This window comes from Terrapene carolina, unplaced genomic scaffold (assembly GCF_002925995.2).
Source record: "Terrapene carolina triunguis isolate 2854851 unplaced genomic scaffold, T_m_triunguis-2.0 Scaffold21, whole genome shotgun sequence".
Lineage (NCBI taxonomy): Eukaryota > Metazoa > Chordata > Testudines > Emydidae > Terrapene > Terrapene triunguis.
This window is the reverse complement of record NW_020664372.1, coordinates 32,509,089-32,529,125: the sequence shown is the minus strand read 5'-3', so window position 1 is coordinate 32,529,125 and position 20,037 is coordinate 32,509,089. Positions and strand designations below refer to the sequence as shown.

At 37.6% G+C, this 20,037-nt stretch overlaps 1 protein-coding gene across 3 annotated transcripts in view; it reads right to left on the bottom strand.

Moving 5' to 3' along the window:
• Window positions 1-763: 763 nt before the first annotated feature.
• Window positions 764-20,037, bottom strand: part of ARHGEF7 (Rho guanine nucleotide exchange factor 7) — a 207,814-nt gene continuing 188,540 nt past the window's right edge. For 2 of the 3 annotated variants that reach the window (XM_026647565.2, XM_026647572.2), the window contains exons 19-21: window positions 5,556-5,655; window positions 4,914-4,968; window positions 764-1,032 (exon numbers count right to left, since the gene is read on the bottom strand). In XM_026647565.2, the coding sequence (XP_026503350.1) occupies window positions 910-1,032; window positions 4,914-4,968; window positions 5,556-5,655 (278 nt within the window). In that variant the 3' untranslated portion in view covers window positions 764-909. Of the gene's footprint in view, window positions 1,033-4,913; window positions 4,969-5,555; window positions 5,656-18,529; window positions 18,707-20,037 lie in introns of all 3 variants that reach the window. The other variant, XM_026647573.2, reaches the window with a different exon arrangement.

Below are 20,037 nucleotides of genomic sequence, written 5' to 3'. Positions count from 1 at the left end.
ATTCACAAAATCGAGATTAGGATTTTTTTTTTTGAAATTATCAGCCAGTGTAAGTTAAAGTACATGCACAACAATAGAAAAAGTAGTACATAAACACCTAAGAATCAGTCATAAAAAAGCAAGCAAGCACATCAGTCTTTAATTGGCCAAAATAGTGTTGTATATTAGTGCTCCAAACAAGTGTAAATAAATATGTCATGGGGCCATTAGAATGAAACAAAAAATGGTGTCAATCCACAATTTATTGTATCTTTTTTGATTTAATACTGAAAAAGCATTTAAAACTGTGTTTAAATGTTTGCACAGACATAAATAATGTTAATTAAATGATTTAAATACATTGGTCAATAAGAAAAAATAGGTTTTATAGATTTGTGCATGTGATATGAGTAGGGTAATTTGAAACAAACCTACAAATGATCCAAACACAGCATCAAAGAACTCTGATCTTTCTGAGGTGAGAGTGTACTGTTATTTCTAAAACTTGTGACAATTATAATAATGGGGAAAAAGTACAGTATAACATTGTATCAGCCCTGATACATCAATCACGTAGGCATTCAAAATTACAGATATTTACAAGAAAAAAATATATATTTAATTAAAAAGCCACTGAAAAACATGGACTTTTAGTCAGCTGCTGCACATTCTGCAAAATGAGGTAATTTAGACGAAAACAAATTAAGTTTTGTAAAAGTTCAGGATCCATGGTCTCCACACTTATAGACTGCTTCAGTTGAAAGGTTTGACTTGTTTGTATACGTTAGAAGCAAAAAAAAAAAAAATCACTAGATCCAGTTAAATCCTGCTTTGTAGTGCTCTTGAAGCAACACTGACTAGTCAGAAGGCTTCCCAGCGTGATTTGACAACTGGTCTTTCAATAGAAAGAAACAAACAATGGTAAATTAGTTATAAATTGGTTTCATCCCAAGAAGGATCATTCATATTCTTTAACACTTTCCTAACAAGCTTTTCCAGGTCCTTGCGAGCTCTTTGCTCTTCTTCTAAAGATTTCTTCATCTTTTTGTTATCCTGTCAAACAGAGGACAAATAGTTTATGGTAACTTTTTTCAACAGCAAACTGATCTTTCCTCACCAAAATGCATGCTGCTAATTGAAGGGCAGTGAGGGCTCTTTTAAATAAAAGTCTGTTACAGATTTTGCTCCCTGATGCAGCTATTTTGTGTTATACTTATTCAATATTCAAAAGTTACTTACACAATTACTTGGTACAGTGAAGCAGAAATGCCTAATGGAAACTAAAATGCTTCTCTCTCTCATACATAGTTGTTATGAGAAACAAGTCACAAATGGAAAATAGTTTTCAAGTCCCTTGTGAGAGTTTAAGCACATAAATAACTACTAAGGAATATATTTGTAATAAAATAGAAAGAGAATGAAATAAAAAAATTAGAATGAAAAAACTTGTAAGAACCACTTATGCCTTCTGGTATTTCAAACTTCTTTACACTGAACTCTACACACTGAAATAAATTTCACAAACCTAAAACACTACTGTAGAGCTCACACAAGCTTTAATTTGCTTTACTGGGAAATCTAAATTGCTTTATTGGTCAGGACACTGATATTAACTATTATTCTTTCTGACACATGCTCTGTGACTTCACTTCCAGCTAGACAACCACCAGTCAAACAAAGAGGACTGAGGTATTAGCTGAAAGACAGCTCCTCTAATTGCAGTTTCACCACTTGATTGTGAGTCCAAGTCCCAACATTTTGCCCTGTGTTTGAAACTTCAACCCACAACCTTTGGGGCCATAAGTAAGGGTGCTACCAACTGAACAATACTAATGCTTACATTATTCAATCCAGTGGAGACTGATATTGGTTGGGGCTGGGGGAAGCAACCAGAGGATACAACAAGGATTACATTAAAGCCCCCAAGAATGAGGGTGCGTGTCTGCTGTTTGTCATTCAGATTTGCAATCTGGACATCTCACTATATTCTCAGCATCTTTCAGATGATTATATAGTGGCAGTGAGCAGTAACTGCTTTTTTTCCCCATCTGCATCAGGTTGGGAGTGAAATCTTTTCTCTCAGACACAGACCACACTTCTATCTTTTGTCACTTCAAGATTGGACTATAAGTAGTATGATCTACTTGGTGCCATGATCTGAAATAGCTTAGAAACCGAAGGTGGTAAGGAGGGTGGCACCCACTTCTTAAGTGGTGTACCTCACCATGAGTACATGAAACCAGTGGTCTGGAATCCACATTGGCTGCCTGTGAGTTTCCAGATGAAGTTTAAATTCTTGATTCCTACCTAGTACAAAGCCCTATGTTGCCTGGGACTTGCCTAGCTTAGAGATCACCCCTCTCCATAAGTGACACTGCCACAGTAGGGGCCTTCAAGGGAACTCCCATGGTGTGTGAGAGAGGAAAACATTAGCAGGGTGTTCTCCATGTGGGCCCCTTGACTTCGGAATTCACTCCCCCATTACTCAGAAATAGGCCAGATTTGTTAACCATTAGACTACCTTAAAAGTCCATCTATTTGGAGAGGCCTGGGGTACAGGGGTGACATCAGGTGAAGATGCAGAGTTTACGTTTGATGTTTTTGTCTTAATTTAATTGTATCTTTAATGGTCCATCAAAGGTACCTAGAGCCTGGGATAGGCATTCTTTATATGTTGAAATCAACACAACCCCCCCCCCCCAACATTTTATTTTACACAGCAATTGTGATATTTATGGGGACATATGGTATGTGACTATTTCATTTGTTCTGGAACAAAAATTTTGAGAGAGACAGAGAATATGGATTCATATTTATATGTATATAATTGAATCTGCTAGGTTAAAAACCTGTTTTGTGGTACACCAGAAGGGAGATTTCATCTAATAGTCTCTAGCTCTGGACGCGAAGATCACTTAACTAATTTACATATAGGGAAAAGGGGCTAATTTAATGGCTTTTTACCCACCTGCACGTTAAGGAATGCAGATGTGCAGCAGCAGAGAACAACAGTTGGGACTTCTCAAATAGAACTGATTCTGTGTGTTGGTTACATTTTTAACAGCTCCAGTGAAAATGTGTCTGACTAGGAGACCAGATAAATTGCACCGGGACCTCCTAGGAAGTGGTAGCAGAAGGGCAACTATGGCTTTAAGTAAGTGCACAGGTCTGACGTAGACAGTTCTATCCATTAGAGTCTAGCAAAGATAGATTGACAGTATTTGATTCTTGAGAATGACCAGAAAATTATAAGCATATACTTGCAATACTTTTTTTATACATCTATCTTCCTTTAGGTAGGCACAGCCAATCAAGATTTTTTAAGAACCCAGAGATTCTATGGTTACCTCAAACAATAAAAGACCTTGTAACCTTGAAAGTGTGGGCTGACTCGTAAGTTACAGAGAGGAGGATTGGAACAGCCCAAGGACCATGGCAGGTACACAACAGATATAAATACATCTACATGAATATTTTTTCCAGTAATACAATCAAGATCAGTGCTAACCTGGGTTATCTGCTATATAAGGAATGTGTACACAATTAAAAGCCTTGTTTCAGCAAAGGGCTAAAGCAAGTGAGTGGTCTGCTTAAGCTGTGGGTATTATTTAGTACTCAGACTGTGGTAGCAGGTTGGGGCCCCAATCACAGATCAGGGCCTCCCTGGGTCTAAACAGACTTTATTCTGTACCAGCCTTTCCCTGTTCTTATTAAGCTTCCATAGGCCTTCTTACCTGTAGGTGAAGCACTGAAAATGTGGACCCGCACTGAAAGAAAGCACCTGCAAGTATACCTGGGTGAAATCTTATGTCTGAAACTTTCTGTTTTAAATTTTTTTTTGGCCAAAAAAATTGCAGATTCAGATCGACCAAAACATTTTGCGAATTCGTGTTCAATTTGCCAAATTTTGGGGGTAGAAACCTTCCACAAAAATTCTGGGGAAAAAATAAATAAAATTTCCTTTTGACATTTACTAAATTAAACATTTTTATTCTAAATGGTTTTTTGTTTAGAAATTTACTTCAATTTTATTTTTAAAAGGTTTAAAGCTCAATAAAGAAACCAAACATTTTGTTTCAGGTCAAATTAAGTATTTTGTTTAACCTGAAATTTTTTCAACTGTTTGGATCACTGAAAATTTTGAAAAATTTTAGGTTTTGGGTTGACTCAAAGCTAATTTTAATTTTCTTTTCATTTTTTTGAATGGCCAGCAAACAAACAAACAAAAATCAGTTATTTAGACAGCTCTAGTTGCAAGTTCCATGCTAGTTTCTCAAGGGGAATTCTGCAAGATGTCTCACCTATGTGATAAAACAATATCTGAGCTAACTTGTGGCATGAATAATTTTTGAATAGCGGTCACATGACAATAAGTGAGGGAAAGTAAAGTAAAGTGGCTCTTCATCTCCTGAAATGAGAAGATAAGAATTGATCAAAAGGAAGTGCTCAAGTACTGGGGGGGCAGGAGGGATAAAGGCCTAAATAGAATCAGACATATTTAAATCACTGAAGTTATTATAGTCTGAGTAGCAGTATCTTTGGTTTTTTTCTATTTTTCAGTTGGTAAACTTTTATAGTATTTTAAATTGCTGCCCAATATGTCACAAATTGCTGCAGTTTGAAAACAGGGCACGTTTCACTCAGTCAACTCACGGAGATAATATATCTAACTCCTTTCTCCTGGGTTTATGTTTTTGTTTTGTATTATCTTCCCTCAGTTTCTAAACTACATTTTTTTAAAATTCAACTGGGATAGAGATCTCCTTTTTTGGACTAAAAGCTGAAGATTCTGAATCTAGTCCTAACCCTGCTACTGAAAAAAAACTTAACCCTACTAACTTTAATAATTATTTGCTGCAACTACAACGTGCAATCTGCACACTCCCCCGCCATCCATAAGTGTTGATAAAACACAGTATGCATTATTTACCAACCTGTCTTAATTCCTGTACTTCATCCTTTAATGCATATACTGTGTCAACAAGGCTTCTAAAATAGAAGATTAAGATCTATTACAATCGTTTCATAAAGTGTAAATGGATTAACAGATTTATATATTATTAAAAGGCATTAAGTACCATGCAATAAAATTCAACACATGAAAAATCATGAAGCAAAAGAGCCAGCTAGCTCCTAATACTTCCCCAACCCTTTGCGTAATGTTATACATTCTTATTAAGACAGAAACCAGCCAGGTAAACTCCTTAGAAAAAGGACCTCTCATCCTATTTGTAACATCTAGCATAATTGATGTCATTTTATTTGTGTCTGAAACACCATGCATGCCTAGTAAATTAAGTTATATACACTGTAAAATAAATAATAAATATACAGTTAGAAAGAAGCCTGCAAGTCGACACTAAAGGAAAGACTATATCATTCAGCAACAAAACTGATCAATTTTCAGCTGTAGTGTACGCCATGAATAACCAGCAAAAAAACCTCCACTATATCACTATTGCTGTTAAACCTACTGCTACAGAATAAACAGAATAAACTTCATAGCCAAGTATATCACACAAATTACTTTTGTGCAAGTGTGAAATTTACTGTTTTAAATTTAGACGTTTTCTTACTTTTCTTCGATCACAGTCTGACCATTGCTTTTTGTTTCTTCTACAATAATTTTCTCTTCCTCTGGAAGCAACACTTGGGGAGCAGACTCTTTACGGGAACCTATTACAAAAAAAAAATTACAAAATGAGTAACATGCAAACAACACCAGAGGACTTTCAAGAGATTATTGTTTCATCTCTATAATGCATGACACACTTTTATGAACCAAGTATTTGCTTTAAATTGTTTTTCTCATGAACACACAGCTATTGACTTATATCCTTTACTTCTTTAACAATGTTTTTCTGTAGACTCTGGAATTAAAAAAAAAAAAAAAATCTGACTCATTTTTTTCATTTTTGTCAGTGGTGGAATTCCCCGGTGTTGTCAGTGGTGATGCTGTCCAGAGATCAAGGCATAGTAAAATATCTGTCTCTTTGAATTTGTAAGACTCGTATGGATTCACCGCAGTGAGGTGAATGAGAGTTTTATGTGTGTATATAAACAAATTGCAGTCAAGCCTTTAGGGCTAATTCTGAACTTATTTACAGCAGTATAAATCAAGAGTAACTCCAGCAAAGCCAATAGAGAGAAGCAGTGAAAGTGAGATCAAATGTTGAAATTGCAGTTTCAGGGCACAAATGAAATCAATCACACAGGAGTGGGAGTAGCAAGAAAAAATAAAAAGATTTGAATTTTTTTTCCAGAAAACAAGCTATTCTTTATACATCTGAGAAGTTTACAAATAACATCATTTATATATAAATAAATAAAAGATGGTGCTTTTTACTCATATAAATTACCAAATTACATTATTAAAATCATTATACAAAGTACACAGTTAAAAAAATATATAAAAACCGTAAACTATAAGGGAAAAAAATGATTTCACAACAATTTCAAAACACATCTCCTCCAGCACCATTTTACCATGAACATTTTTATTATCATTCCAAAATGACGTATCTCTAAGATAATTAGTGTAAATTGTGAAACAGGTGGCTCTGAACAGATACCGTGCTGCTTTGAAGGCATGTGTCTTTCACGAAGCAAACTGTTCTAGAAATGATAGTTAATTAGGCTGCAACAAATTACTAGCATTTTTCAAAAAGGTTTGTAAATAAAATGCTTCCTAAGCATTTGTTTAGAACTACATGTTTAGTTAAATAAAGTTGATAAAGCTTTGGAGCTGTTGTATATTTACCCAAAATGTCAACTATGAAATTATAGACAATACCCACTCATTTACCAGTTTATTATCATGGTCTTCCTCTAACCAGGAATGTATTAATTTTAGCATGATTTCAGTTTACACCCAATAAATGTGTATTATGGGGAGCACTTCTGTTAGTGGAAATTTGTTCGTTCTTGATGACCAGCTGCTTCATTATAATGTTGCCTTTGCTTCACAGATGGTAACAAAATGCTGTAATCTCTAAACACAGGGCAAATCATGTTGAAGAACGTGAGCCCAATGAAAGACATTAACTATCAAACCACTGCAGTCATATGTTCTGAGAACAAATAAGCCAACAGGAGAAAAATAGACCCCTGCTTAGTGATATAGAAAAGCTCAAACTACTTTTCAGTAAATGATGGCAATCAGTTAAATCAGTGGGAACAGTCCTTCAGCAGGCACTGAGGATCTAACAGTAGATTCACATCTCTCAATAACGATCATGAGAAAAGGATCTGAGAGCAGAATCTGGTCCTAAACAGCCGTAAATCCTATATAATAAAAAAGGGTCAAATACTGTTTTAAAATGAACTCATGCTGTTGTACAATGAGAAAAATCATAATTTTGCAAGGAAGGAGTGACTTGAAACATAGGCACAGCAGAGCTCTGCATATGTGGTGAAAGAAATTTCTGAACTGGCATTGTCCATCATAATTTTGACTGATGCAAAAATTATTTGTCTTGTGCTTATCAATAACTAATAAGCTGGGGAACTGCCTGAGGTAGGTCAGGCTAATTGTGATATGTCAGGCTATTGTGGAGCAATGAGATAAAAATAATTTTAAGAGGCTAGACTAATGATCTAGCAGCATCGGAGTTTGGGTCTGAGTGTCAGTTTTTAGCACCCCAAGGCCGCAGGGGCAGAGGGTGGTGTTTACTTGGGAAAGAGGAATGTCTTGTATTTGTCTCCAGTGACTCCCTTTACCCAGTTGAAGGAATGAAGCATTTATCTCTAGACAGAGCTGCATCCAAGTCTCTCTGCTGGAAATAAGGACACAGTGATATCGGGCCTTTGGAGGGGTGGGGATGGCATGGGGAGAAAGACAGCTAAAACCAGAAAATGTTACAACTATAAAGCTATTTCACAAATACCATATCTAATCTATGTATAATCTACACACACAATATATATATTCATCATAGATAACCATATGTGTACATTAAAACTGAAACAGACAGCATAGAAAATATCTTGTGACACTGGGGTGTAGAATACTGAAGTAAAATTTAAATCACATTTTATAAAAAAGAAAATGTTCACATTAATAAACACTGTACACACACACACAAACGCACGCGTGTATACCAGTTATGAGAAATATAAACTATTCCCATGTCATTGGTCTTTTGTGGGCCAGAGTGTATAATGATGATGAAGTCAGAACATCGAGAGCTTCATTGTCATTCTTATTGCACTGACAAGCTTCCTAATGTTGTAATTGCTTTTTATTGTTGCCACCATGCGGCTCTCACTGCTCTGGCCTCAGATAGCTGTGTTTATCTTGTTCCCATGAAAAAAAGTAATTTTGTATTTCAGCCTGTCATATTCTATTTGCACTTCACAAACACCTGCTGATAGAATATTAATAGAGGTATGAAGAAACAAAAATAGCATTTTTCAACCTGTACTAAAAACGTTTTAGTAGGGTGACAAAGTATTTGCAGAAAGTACAGATTTGATGCGATAACCTACAACAGAAAAATGCAAATCTCTATTAAACTGTTTTATTGCCCTGATGATTCTTTTCTATACCACCTGTTATTTTAAAAGAGAAACCATACTGACTTTGCTATATTTCCTTGTAAATCTGCATTTGAAATAAGTTTTCATCTCAACCAGAAAATCTAACTTTGTTAATGGAGGGTGTGTGGCTAAATCCCCTGAAGGTCTTTGAAAATCTCAAAGGTCAAGAGTGAATAAATCCTCAGCCCCTCTCCAGACTCTTTTCAGAAGACCTCCTTGCAAGTTATGGCATAGGGGCATGCCTATGGAGTGGGGCTGGGGGCAGGAGGGGTGTGTTGGGTGAGGTTGGGCTGAAGCATGCAGTATTGTAAAGACGCAGCAGTGCTGCACCTATATGGCAGACCCAGGAGGCGTGTTCGAATTACACCTCTTAGAGGCACAACAAAGAATCTCACCCTAAGTCTTTTAAACTTTAAAGACAGAATCTACAACAGCAGTAACCTGTTGTTTTCATTCTTTAAAACATAGTAATAACTTGGACCTTCCCAGCAAAAACATTTGTATAAAACTGCATGTGTGAATAGTCCCACTGAAGTCAACAGGACTTCTCAAGTAAGTACAATTACACACTTGCACTCTGCCAGATTGGGACATTTATAAATAAAACACCTTCATGACGACATACTGGCCTGGTGTAAATTGAAAACCATTACAATGCAATATATACATAAAACAAACCCTCTGAAATCTCAAAAAGAGCTCAATGCAAACTGGCGTGGTGTAATACAAAAATGTTGACCAAAACCCATGAGTAGTAGATGAGGGCAAAAGAGGTCATAATGAAAAACAAACAAAAATCCCATCTTTGAAATAATTTTAAAAATTCCTAATTATTTTTAGAAATGGGGAGGGAGGTAAGTGAAACAGATGTTGGGGAGGGTGGGGAGGTGAGGCAATCCAGCAGCAGACCACAACTGCCTGCTGACCTGAGATGAGATTACTGATATTCCTAAAAGGACAGTAGTTTCATAGTCAGATATACATCCAGACAAAGATCTACAACATAGCCAGGCCTACGCTATTTCGGTTCTTAAAGCTCCAAAATACCAATTTAAATAAAGAAAAATCAATCCAAACATTATTAGGCAGCCATTGCAAAAGTGCAGGAAACTTGTAATATTACTCCTGGGGGAATTCTGCATCACAGCACGTGCGCAGAATTCATGTCCCCCGCAGATTTCTTTGCTTCCCCGCAGAAAAATGAGTTTCTGACAGGGAAGCAAAGAGAAGCTGCAAGAGTAGTCACGCACCACTCCCTAGTTGCATAGGTACATCATTTCAGGCACCCAAAGCAGAAGTAAATCACTGCAGGGCTGGGGACACCCCAGCCAGTGGCTCCTACCCTGAGCTGGAATCAGCTGCTAGTCCCAGCTGGGCTGGAGGTAGGAGAGGACGGGACTTCCTCTTCCCTTGCAAGGAGTAGCTGGGGCTGTATCAGACCCACCCCCAGAAACCTCCCCCAGCTGCAGGAAGCTCAGCATCCTCCCCTGCTTCCTGCCCCCATTGCTCCTCAGCTGTGGGGGGAGGGATCACTGTGCGGGGAGCTGCTCTCCAATCCGCCCAACCCCCGTGCATCCGGATGTCCCATACCCAGACACTCCCACCAAGCCTCACCCCGCATACCCAGAACCCCCCTATCCCTCCATACCCAAACCCCACCCCATTGAACCTCAATCCCTGCATCTGGAGCCCCCTGCACCCAGACCATCCCCCTACTAAGCTCCCTGCACTCAAACTCCCACCCTGACTTGCCCCACCCCCCTGCATCACCCTGAGCCCCCACATCCAGACCCCCACACCACTGACCCCCAATTAGCTGCACCCAGATCTCCACCCCACCAAGCCCCACTCCCCCAGCATCCAGACCCCCATACTGAGACCCCCCACACCCATATCCCTCCGCTGAGCACCAAACACTTTCGCCCGGAAGCCACTGCAGAGTCCCATTGCCCTTGCACTTGGAACCCCGCTCCCCCACAAACGAGCCTCTGTGCATCCAGATCCCCCCACACCTAGATCCCCCACTGAGCTGGCTGAACCCTGACTGCCCCACACAGAATCCTCTCACACCACACCTGGATCACCCCACAATGAGCCCCTCCACACTTGGATCCTGCCTGGTTGAGCCTGCGTGTCCCACACCTGGTGCGCCTGGTGCAGAGGGCCAGGGCCCCAGGGTGTTTCTGGGGCAGGCCCAGGCCTCGTACTGTGTCAAGGTCAGATGCAGCCTCACCACTGAGTCAGTGTCTCCGGGGTGGGTGGTAGGGAGGTTGCAGGGTGATCTCCCACCTTTGTGCAGCCGGTGGCCTGTGCTCCCCACTGCCATGCTGGAGCCTCTGCAATTATTTATTAACAAATAAAAATTGAAGAATTTTGCAGAATTTTAAAATATTGTGCACAGAACTTTTAATATTTTGGTCCAGAATTCCCTCAGGAGTATAATAAAACATGTTATTGCATTCTGAACAAGTTGTATATAGTGAAGCTACCCTACCCTTCCTGTGAACGAATTACAATTAAGGTGCATGTCATGATGGCATGTTTTACTATTGAGATGATTGTCACAAAATAAAATTAGAGCATACATGATGCAAAACTGTACAACTGAAAAAAGCCCAACACTGCCTGACACAGAAAATGCTGAGTTGAAAGTTATGCCAGGTTTATGAACTCAATTCACTACGTCCAAACACACACAACTTCTATCAACAAGCAGAGACACAAGCTTCTACCCAGCAGTAAGATTTCTGTTTTCCCAGGGCTGAGGATGAAGCAGCTCTGATGTTTCCTTCTAGCAATATCCTCCAAGGCACAGGTTCAACTTCTAGAATCCACAAGGTAAGAGAAGTACATCTGTACATCAGCTCATTCATGGTACTCTATGCAATATTAAGAGACTTCAGATGTACACTCTGTTAACATGGGAAAGGAAGATACATATTTGCAGAATGCACATATCAGATTCCCTCAGCGATCACAGTGCTTTTAGTCACCACTGACTGACATCTAGGCATGGATTATTCACATGGAAGGGCAGTTTAAGACACATCTGGAACATTCATCAAGCAACAGCCTATGACCACTTATATTAAGAGCCGCTGAGACATTCACATGACAAAAGTGGCCAGTTGATCTCACTCTAAAACCAGCAGGACAAGACTCATGAGCATGTAGCACAACTCCAAAGGAAAGCCAGAATGCAGACTGGAATTCACCGAAGTTCTCCCTGGCGTCCAACTGTACCTATTGTTAATGCGATTGGGATGGACTACAAAATGACACATGCAAGAACACATTGATATACGATGCAGTTCCACTGCCTCGGAGATGTGTCTGACGGTTGGTTTTGAATCTGACATTAGGCACACTATATGAGGGTGTCTGGATAAGTGCAAACATAACGAATTATATTTTAAAAGGAAAGTGCAAGGTTGAAAATAAAAGGTAAACTTTTGTAATAATCACACATTAGGCCTTTTCCTAGACTCAGTCCTTGGACTGGTTTAACTAAAATTGTTTTAAAAAAAACTATTAAGAGACAAATACTCTATACACACTATACTTTAACAGCTGTTAATTTACAATAATGGTATAAATTGGGAGTATCATCGATGACTGGACTGAACAACTTGTACAGATTTCATTCTGTCTTTAGCTTTTCATATTTTCAAAGGCAAAAAAAAAAAAAAAAGGTGGTGAGGGGGCAGACTTACATTGATCTAAATCTTTTGTAACTGTACAATTTTCATATTAATGCCAGACATTCTTGTTTTTTACATCTCTTTCTACAAAATCTGATTTTTAATAGAATGGAAAATCATTTTCTATTCTAAGAAATTCTTTTAAAAATATCTACTAATAGGATTGCTGGGCTTGAGTTTCAAGGTCCAGTTAATAGGGCTGTCGATTAATTGCAGTTAACTCAGCGATTAACTCAAAACAAATTTATTGCAATTAAAAAAATTAATCACAGTTTTCATTGCACTGTTAGTACTGATTGTTGTTACCTGTTCTTGAATATTCCATTATTTCACAATATCCAAGAAACGCTCTACACATGTTTCAGCATAATGTCTCTCTTCAGTATGCATTACAGTTAAAGCAAATGATTGCAGTGTCCATTCAGTATCAATCAGGTGTGCCGTGACTCCAAGATAGCTGTGATTGCTCAAGAATGTCCAGTGATCACCAGTCAAAGCAACAGGTAGGGCATTTTTCAGAAGCTCCAACTTTGTGGTCTTCTCGTTGTAATACAGGTCACATATTCATGATGGAATGGCTCCTTGGGAGGGCAAGGTGTATGACTGATTGGAAGATTCAATTTGAATAACATCTCTCAGCTCTCTGTTGTTTACAATGTTGAGTGGTCTGCAGTTCATAGCTATCCACTTTGCAATTGCATTGGTTAAGCTGTTCTACTTTCAGGATCGCTACAAGCCCCTGGATCAAACAAACTCTGTAAGTGTACTCTGTTATGGCTGATGGGATTCATTTGCTGTTGCTATGTTATCTGTAGCACAAGATCTGGAGGCGAAAGCATGTTTAGTGTGTAGGTGGTACTGCAGACTTGAAATACTTCGATGGTATTGGAACTTAGCCCTGCAATAGCTACATATAACCATCTTTTTATCCCGTGCAATCAAAACTGTAATTAATTTAAACTAATTTTTTTAAATCTCTTGATAGCCCTTCTTATCAAGCTCAGTCTTGAAATAAGTAAGTTTTTTTGCCCCCACTACTCCCCTTGGAGGGCTGTTCCAGAACTTCACTTCTCTGACGGTTAGATACTTTCATCTAACTTCAAGCATAAACTTGTTGATGGCTAGTTTATATCCATTTGTTCTTGTACAACCACTGGCCCTTAACTTAAATAGCACATCTCTCTCCCTGATGTTTATCTCTCTGATGTATTTATACAGAGTAATCATATCGCCCCTCAGCCTTCATTTGGTTAGGCTAACCCAGCCAAAGTCCTTAAGTCTCCTCTTGTAAGGTAGTTTCTCCATTCCTCTGATCATCCTAGCATCTCTTCTCTGAACCTGTTCCACTTTGAAGTCATCTTTGTTAAACATGGGAGACCAGAATTACACCCAATATTCCAGATGAGGTCTCACCAGAGCCTGGTACAATGGTAATAACACTTCCCTGGTTCTATTGGAAATACTTCGCCTGATGCATGCTAGGACTGAATTAGCCTTTTTCACAGCTTGCATCACATTGTCAGCTCATAGTCATCAACTGAAACACTCCTCCGTCACTTCCAACTGATAAGTCCCCATGACCTTTCACTTTGCATTAGGCCTGTCAATTAAGGATTAATTCATAGCATGATTAAGGCGTAATTTTTTTTAATCCGTTAATTGGACTTCAGAGTCAGCGGGGCCAAAGGCCCGCACCCCGAGGGGGGCCGAAGGCTTGTGCCTCAAAGGGCTGAATGTACAGGATCACAATTTTTTTTCTAGTGAGTTGGGTCATGATTTTTTTTAAGTCCAACTGGGGTCACCAGCATAAAAAGTTTGAGAAACATTGCTCTAAAGTTTTACATTGTTTTATTTTTGAGTGCAGTTATGTTAAAAAAAAAATCTACATTTGTAAGTTACACTTTCACGATAAAGAGCTTGCACTACAGTACTTGTATGAGGTGAATTGAAATACTCTCATCTTTTCACAGTGCGAATATTTGTAATAAAAAATAATATAAAGTGAGCTGTAACTTGGTATTGTGTTGTAATTGAAATCGATATATTTGAAAATGTAGAAAACATCCAAATATTTAAATATTATTGTTTAGCAGTGTGATTAAAACTGCGATTAATCGCAATTCATTTTTTTAATCGCTTGACAGCCCTACTAGTTAGATATCTAACTGGCCATTTGCATGTACACTTGTGGTATATTCACGTGCAAATTAGACCAGTTCACACTTTAAATGTTCAACTTTTCATTGCATTATTCACATTCTAATCATTAACACAGATGGATATTGCTGTCAAATCAGGTACCCAGTTGCCCATTGAACAAACTTTAGAGTGTTCTACTGTGAAGAATCTGTAAGCCCTAACAAATCTAAAAAAGAGTGTGCTTTTCTTGTGCATCAACTGAATTGTTAACCAGGTTCCAACTGCAGAGCTAAATTTTCCCCTAAGTCTAACGTATCAAATACCATTGAGAACTACTAGGTTGCCATAAGCTTAAGCACAAAGGGGCTGGACAGGTGTAGTTATTAGCTAAAGACAGAATCTGACATGAAGAAACTTTGTTGCTGGTGGTTATGCATCAGTAGGAAAGAACCTAGCATGACTTTCCGATCACAGGTTGAGTTTGTAGGGCTGGGAACTAAAAACCCATCAATTTATTTGTATGCCAATATGTCAAATTCAGTCATTTTTTGGAGTAGAACCAATTTTAAAGAGTTTATAGACACAAGTAAATCTTTGGAAAAAATAACAGGACACACAGCTGGTATATATGAATGGAGTAATACTAAATAAGGGGCTTTCTACTTTTGGAATAATGACAGTATGAAGAGCCCTAAGAAAAAATTTCAAAGCATATACAAAGAGTACTTACTTTAGATACAGAATTTCCCACATTTCCCTAATTGATACAGATGTTCATCAGAAAAGATTATGCTCACCATTCATTTAGATGGCTGTAGGGCTAGAAAAGAATTGCTACATTATTAGCAAAACTTTAAGACCACAGATATATGCACTAATTTGTACTTATGTACCAGGCCCTCTACATATTTTATTCAATCTTTCTTAAACTGATCCAATTTTCTCCTGAGCAACTGCTTAGCCTGTTTTCAATTTAAGTTTTCTCATATTAAGGGGGGAAACACTACTTCCCCATAAATGGAAATGGGAAACATGTTCTGTAGATGACAATATCTCTAGAGATGGAAAGTTTTAAAAGAAGAAGGAAAAATCAGCAGGACACAGAATAACTTGTACTATGATGGATTACATTAGACTGTCTAGATTACATCACACACAAATCATACATGAACACCTTCACTAAAGCAGGTTGGTTCTCTTATTTTAGCATTTGGCTTTCATTTTAATATGCTACTTTCAGAAAAGCCAAACAATAAATGTGAAATTGTGAGTTATGCCGTTCTTTCCCTGTATAATGATTAAATATTAGTCACAGGCTAGCAAATGCAAAATTTATTTCAACTGTACATAACAGATGTCCTTTTTTTTTTTTTTATAAAACAAAACACTTAATTGCTATATGCAACCACAAACAATAATAGGCATACTGTACAATACAATGCAACATTTAGATATACATCCAGTTTGTATTTTCAAAAGTCAGTCATCTACTAAAGATGGCTTTTCCCATTCACAAATGAAATGCACAATATATAGATCTGTCAATGTTTTACGTCACTATATACACATTACTGTGTTTTGGCAAGATTATGCAAAAAAACACAATTAATATAGCTTGGTGTCAATTTTTGTTAAATACTCATTTAATGGAAACACCATTTAAGCCACATGAAAAGGAGCTGACAGTGGCTTAAACCTACCTTCTAATTCAGATTCTGCATTCTTTCAGTATAATACTAACTGTACACATATATTTTACAGAATTGCATAAACATAAGGTACTATTATTAGCATGACTAAAGTTCCACAAAAATAGAAACACTGAACCTTTGGACTGAATACCATCATTTTCACATTGGTATTTTTTAAACTTCTTGCATTAATACTTCTGATTAGTTGACAATAGCTAGTGATCTGTAACATGGAAAACGCAGACAATGATTTTTAATTCTGCAGTGATGTTGGCACTGAAGATCATCATCATAAAATAACATCATTCTGATGACAATTAATGATTTAACTGCTACAGTAATTAATGGTGGCAAACTGTCAAAGCTTTGGTGCATAGAAAGTCAATAAAATCTTCAGATCTGGATAACAAAAGCATTATTTTGTGTGATAAAGGAAAGTTTAAGTGCAGCAACTATTTCAAAAACTCATAATATTTACAGTACATAATATATGTAACATAGTAGTATTAATGTAAATGAACAGGCATTTAACCAGTGCAGAAAACATCAATATTATTCCACCAGAACACTACTGCTTAAAAAAAAGAAAATCAGGGGAAAAAAATGATCCATGCTTTCAGCATTATAAATAGGAAGTGAATCCTCTATGTGACTTTTAAAATAAAAATGAAAGCTAAGTGGTTTACAGAGGTATTGTCTGATATAGCATGGAGTACATACACCATATATTTGTTCCCTCAGGAATTTTTCCTAGTTAAAATTAGATACAGTGCATACAAGTACCTTGTCGCCACAAAGGGTCAATAAAATGACTAGTACAATAATAAACCCCTGAAATTTCTTTCTGATAAGCATCTCAATTTTCATTATCTAGAGTAACAAGTAGGTTATCAAACACTTAAAACAGATAGTGAAGTTTTGGATATGAACTGCTTCTAACACAGCTTGTCCATTTTGACATCCTTGTGGGATTGTTCACGTGTAACCATTGGTTTCCTGCTTAAATCACCTGCAGGAGTTTACTATTGCCTCAGGACTTGTAAACAGTGTGATCAAATTCCCAGGCAGCAACAATTGCACCTATCTTAATTTGTTCATATAGTGATATCAGAACACTGAGCACTGTACATGTTTGAATAAAAAATACAGCATCCTGGAATCTTAAGGAAAGCAAAAAAATGTTATCTCCCTTTTAGGATGCGGCTGTTTTCTTAATGTTAATAAGGATTTAGAATACAGAAAGGTTTCATTTCAATTCCAATTATGTTATCCACAATACAGAACACAACTTTCCCCCACCAACGTCCCAGGTGCAGAATATATATTGTATCACATTCGGAACTGAATATATAATGTGTCAAATTCAGTTCTGTGCAAAGCTAAAGTTACTCTGAATGAAGAGCTGGTTGCTGAAAACCAATGTGCTTATGAGAGCAATTACAAAACACAATAAATACATGTCTCAGATGTATCCAAACTGTGAAAACCAAAGCCAGGCATTCTACTTTTAAGGACTTCCTACAACCCATTTTGACCACAGTTATACCAACAGCTTCAGATGCTGAACACTCAAGCTTTATAATGGGAACCTTTCTGAATGGTTTTTTTCAGATTGGATTTTGTGGTTTTCATAGAGAAGGACCGATGCTTTATTGATAGTTGTGCATTTTACTAGGCAGATCAGCATCTAAAACCTGGAACCTTCCACACTACTACCTGCAGTAAAGTGACAGTATGACTACTGGTAGCGTGAAGTATACACTGCATTTAACAACACAGACTTCCAGGTCTTTAAGACAACTGCTTAACTTGAGAAAAATGTATGATTCTTCATCCATGTCTAAGCAATGAAAAAAAAAGACAGCAATATAAACATTTTCACAGATTATCAAACACTCTGCCATACAGATTGCCCAGATAAAGGAGTATCTGAATAATTTTACAGTTCTTGTACTGCATATTTTAAAAATTATTTTCTCTTGTTCTCCCTGCTTTATACCTTGTGTTTATAATACATAGAAAATTAGACCACTATAAGGCTAAAGTAGTTCCATATTGCTGGCACTTAGCTCACAAACCAGTATGGTTTCAGTACAAAATACAAAAACGTGCTGTATCGGGGGGGGAAAAAAAAGGAATTGTTGCTACACTGACCAAGTCAAAAAACAGACTATTCAGAGCTACAAATCAATGGCTGTCACTTTTAAAAAAACCCTAAAGGTATAATATCCTTAGCAGGATATACACTCTCGATTTAGAATGACTTAATTGTATGTGTATTAAATTGGCAATAGAGCCTCCCACGAGGTACAATTGAAATATCAGAAACGCTCTCAAAAGTTGTTAAAATATCACATTGAAGAGACAAGGAACAGCAAGAAAACATCTAAGAAAAGCAGGCTGTGATACAACAAGCATTTGTTAAGAAAAGCTCAGAAGTGCATTAGTTCTGGTGAGAGATATATGAGCAACAGCTCTTACGAGATGTAGACCCCATTCTGTAACTATGGGCTGTCCATATACTGTCATAGTCAGAGTCTTCTGAGAGGTCTGAAGGCTCCAAACGAGAAAGGCTACTGCGACGACCCAAGGAGTCTAGACTTGATTGGTCATCATCAGCCAAGACGTGATTATGCATCAGGTCAGTGCCTTGCCATGCTAAGGATGTACGGGTGAAATGAAATGGTGGATGTGGATAGGCAGAGGTGGGATGAGGAGGGGAACGTAAGGAATAGCCACAACCAAAACACATGAAAACAAAAGCAAAAGGTGATGGGAAGAGAAGGAAAAGAGAAAATATTGTTAAAAAGGCAGCAAAGCTTTATTATTCTTATTTTTGGTTGGGTTTGATGTAAAAATTACACTTGGCATGTAATAACTTTTGAACTGTCACAATCTAATTTTTGAATTTGTTTTAAATTTTGAGCAGTTTTATTGAAAATATATGTCCTAACCTGAGTACCCCTGAGATTCTTTGATTATTATTATGAACAGGGCGGTCAACTCTAGTTGACAGAGAAATTTGAAAGGGAGGAGCACTATATTAACCCACAGCTACAACTTAGCTATAACAAATCAACTGGAAATCTTTTTACAAAATGCAAAGTTGATAGGGCTAATCAAACATTGCAAGCCACAGTAGTTATCTCAAATCAGCTCCAAAATACTTTAAAATATTTTAGACTTACTGTACTATTTCCAGTTACCTCCCTGCCAAGACTAGCTATTCACAGTAGTCATTTTCATGACCGTGTCTAAACTTACCTTCTCGATATAATCACTGTAAAATGTTTAGGGTGAACAAGGGGGTATAAAAATGTTTTCTCTCTTCTATTTCTATTTTGAAGCTGGGTTTTTGCTTATGAAAGATAAATGCCTGGAAATATTTGGAAACTGAAACTGTAGGTGGCCCTATTGTGAGCTACTACACAGGTGTTACTAATGATGTTAAACCCTTATCTAGAGAACTAACCTATTTTTCTGAGAGCAAGAAGGAATGCACAGCAAAAGACCAGATTTATAAGAAGGGAAAGCCCCACCCTTCATTCTCTTCTCTTCATTTCTATTGCCCCATAATCTCTCCAGATTTAAAAAAACAAAACTTCTTTTTCCCCAAGTAGTAACAAAAAGCTGCTGTCCTACCTCTGATGTCACTGCCTTCCAATCCACTGGTGCCCTAGCCGTGCTGAATTTGCACTTCCAAAAGCAGCACCTCCTGGATGCCAGACAGAAGGTGCTACTAGCAGAATTGCCAAATCAGCGCTGTGAGGGACAGGCAGAATGTGAACACAGAGGTAAGAAAGGGGTACAAAAAGAATGTGAAAATTTTAATAAAGTGTCTGGTAATTTTTGAAATGCACCGTTACTGTTACAGAAGCAATCCCAACACCAAATGGAGTTTCTCCACCTCTGATGGAAAGCTAAACATGGAATGGTAGAAAACCTAAAATTTTTATGCCAATACCCATCCTTTACAAGAGAAGAGGTCG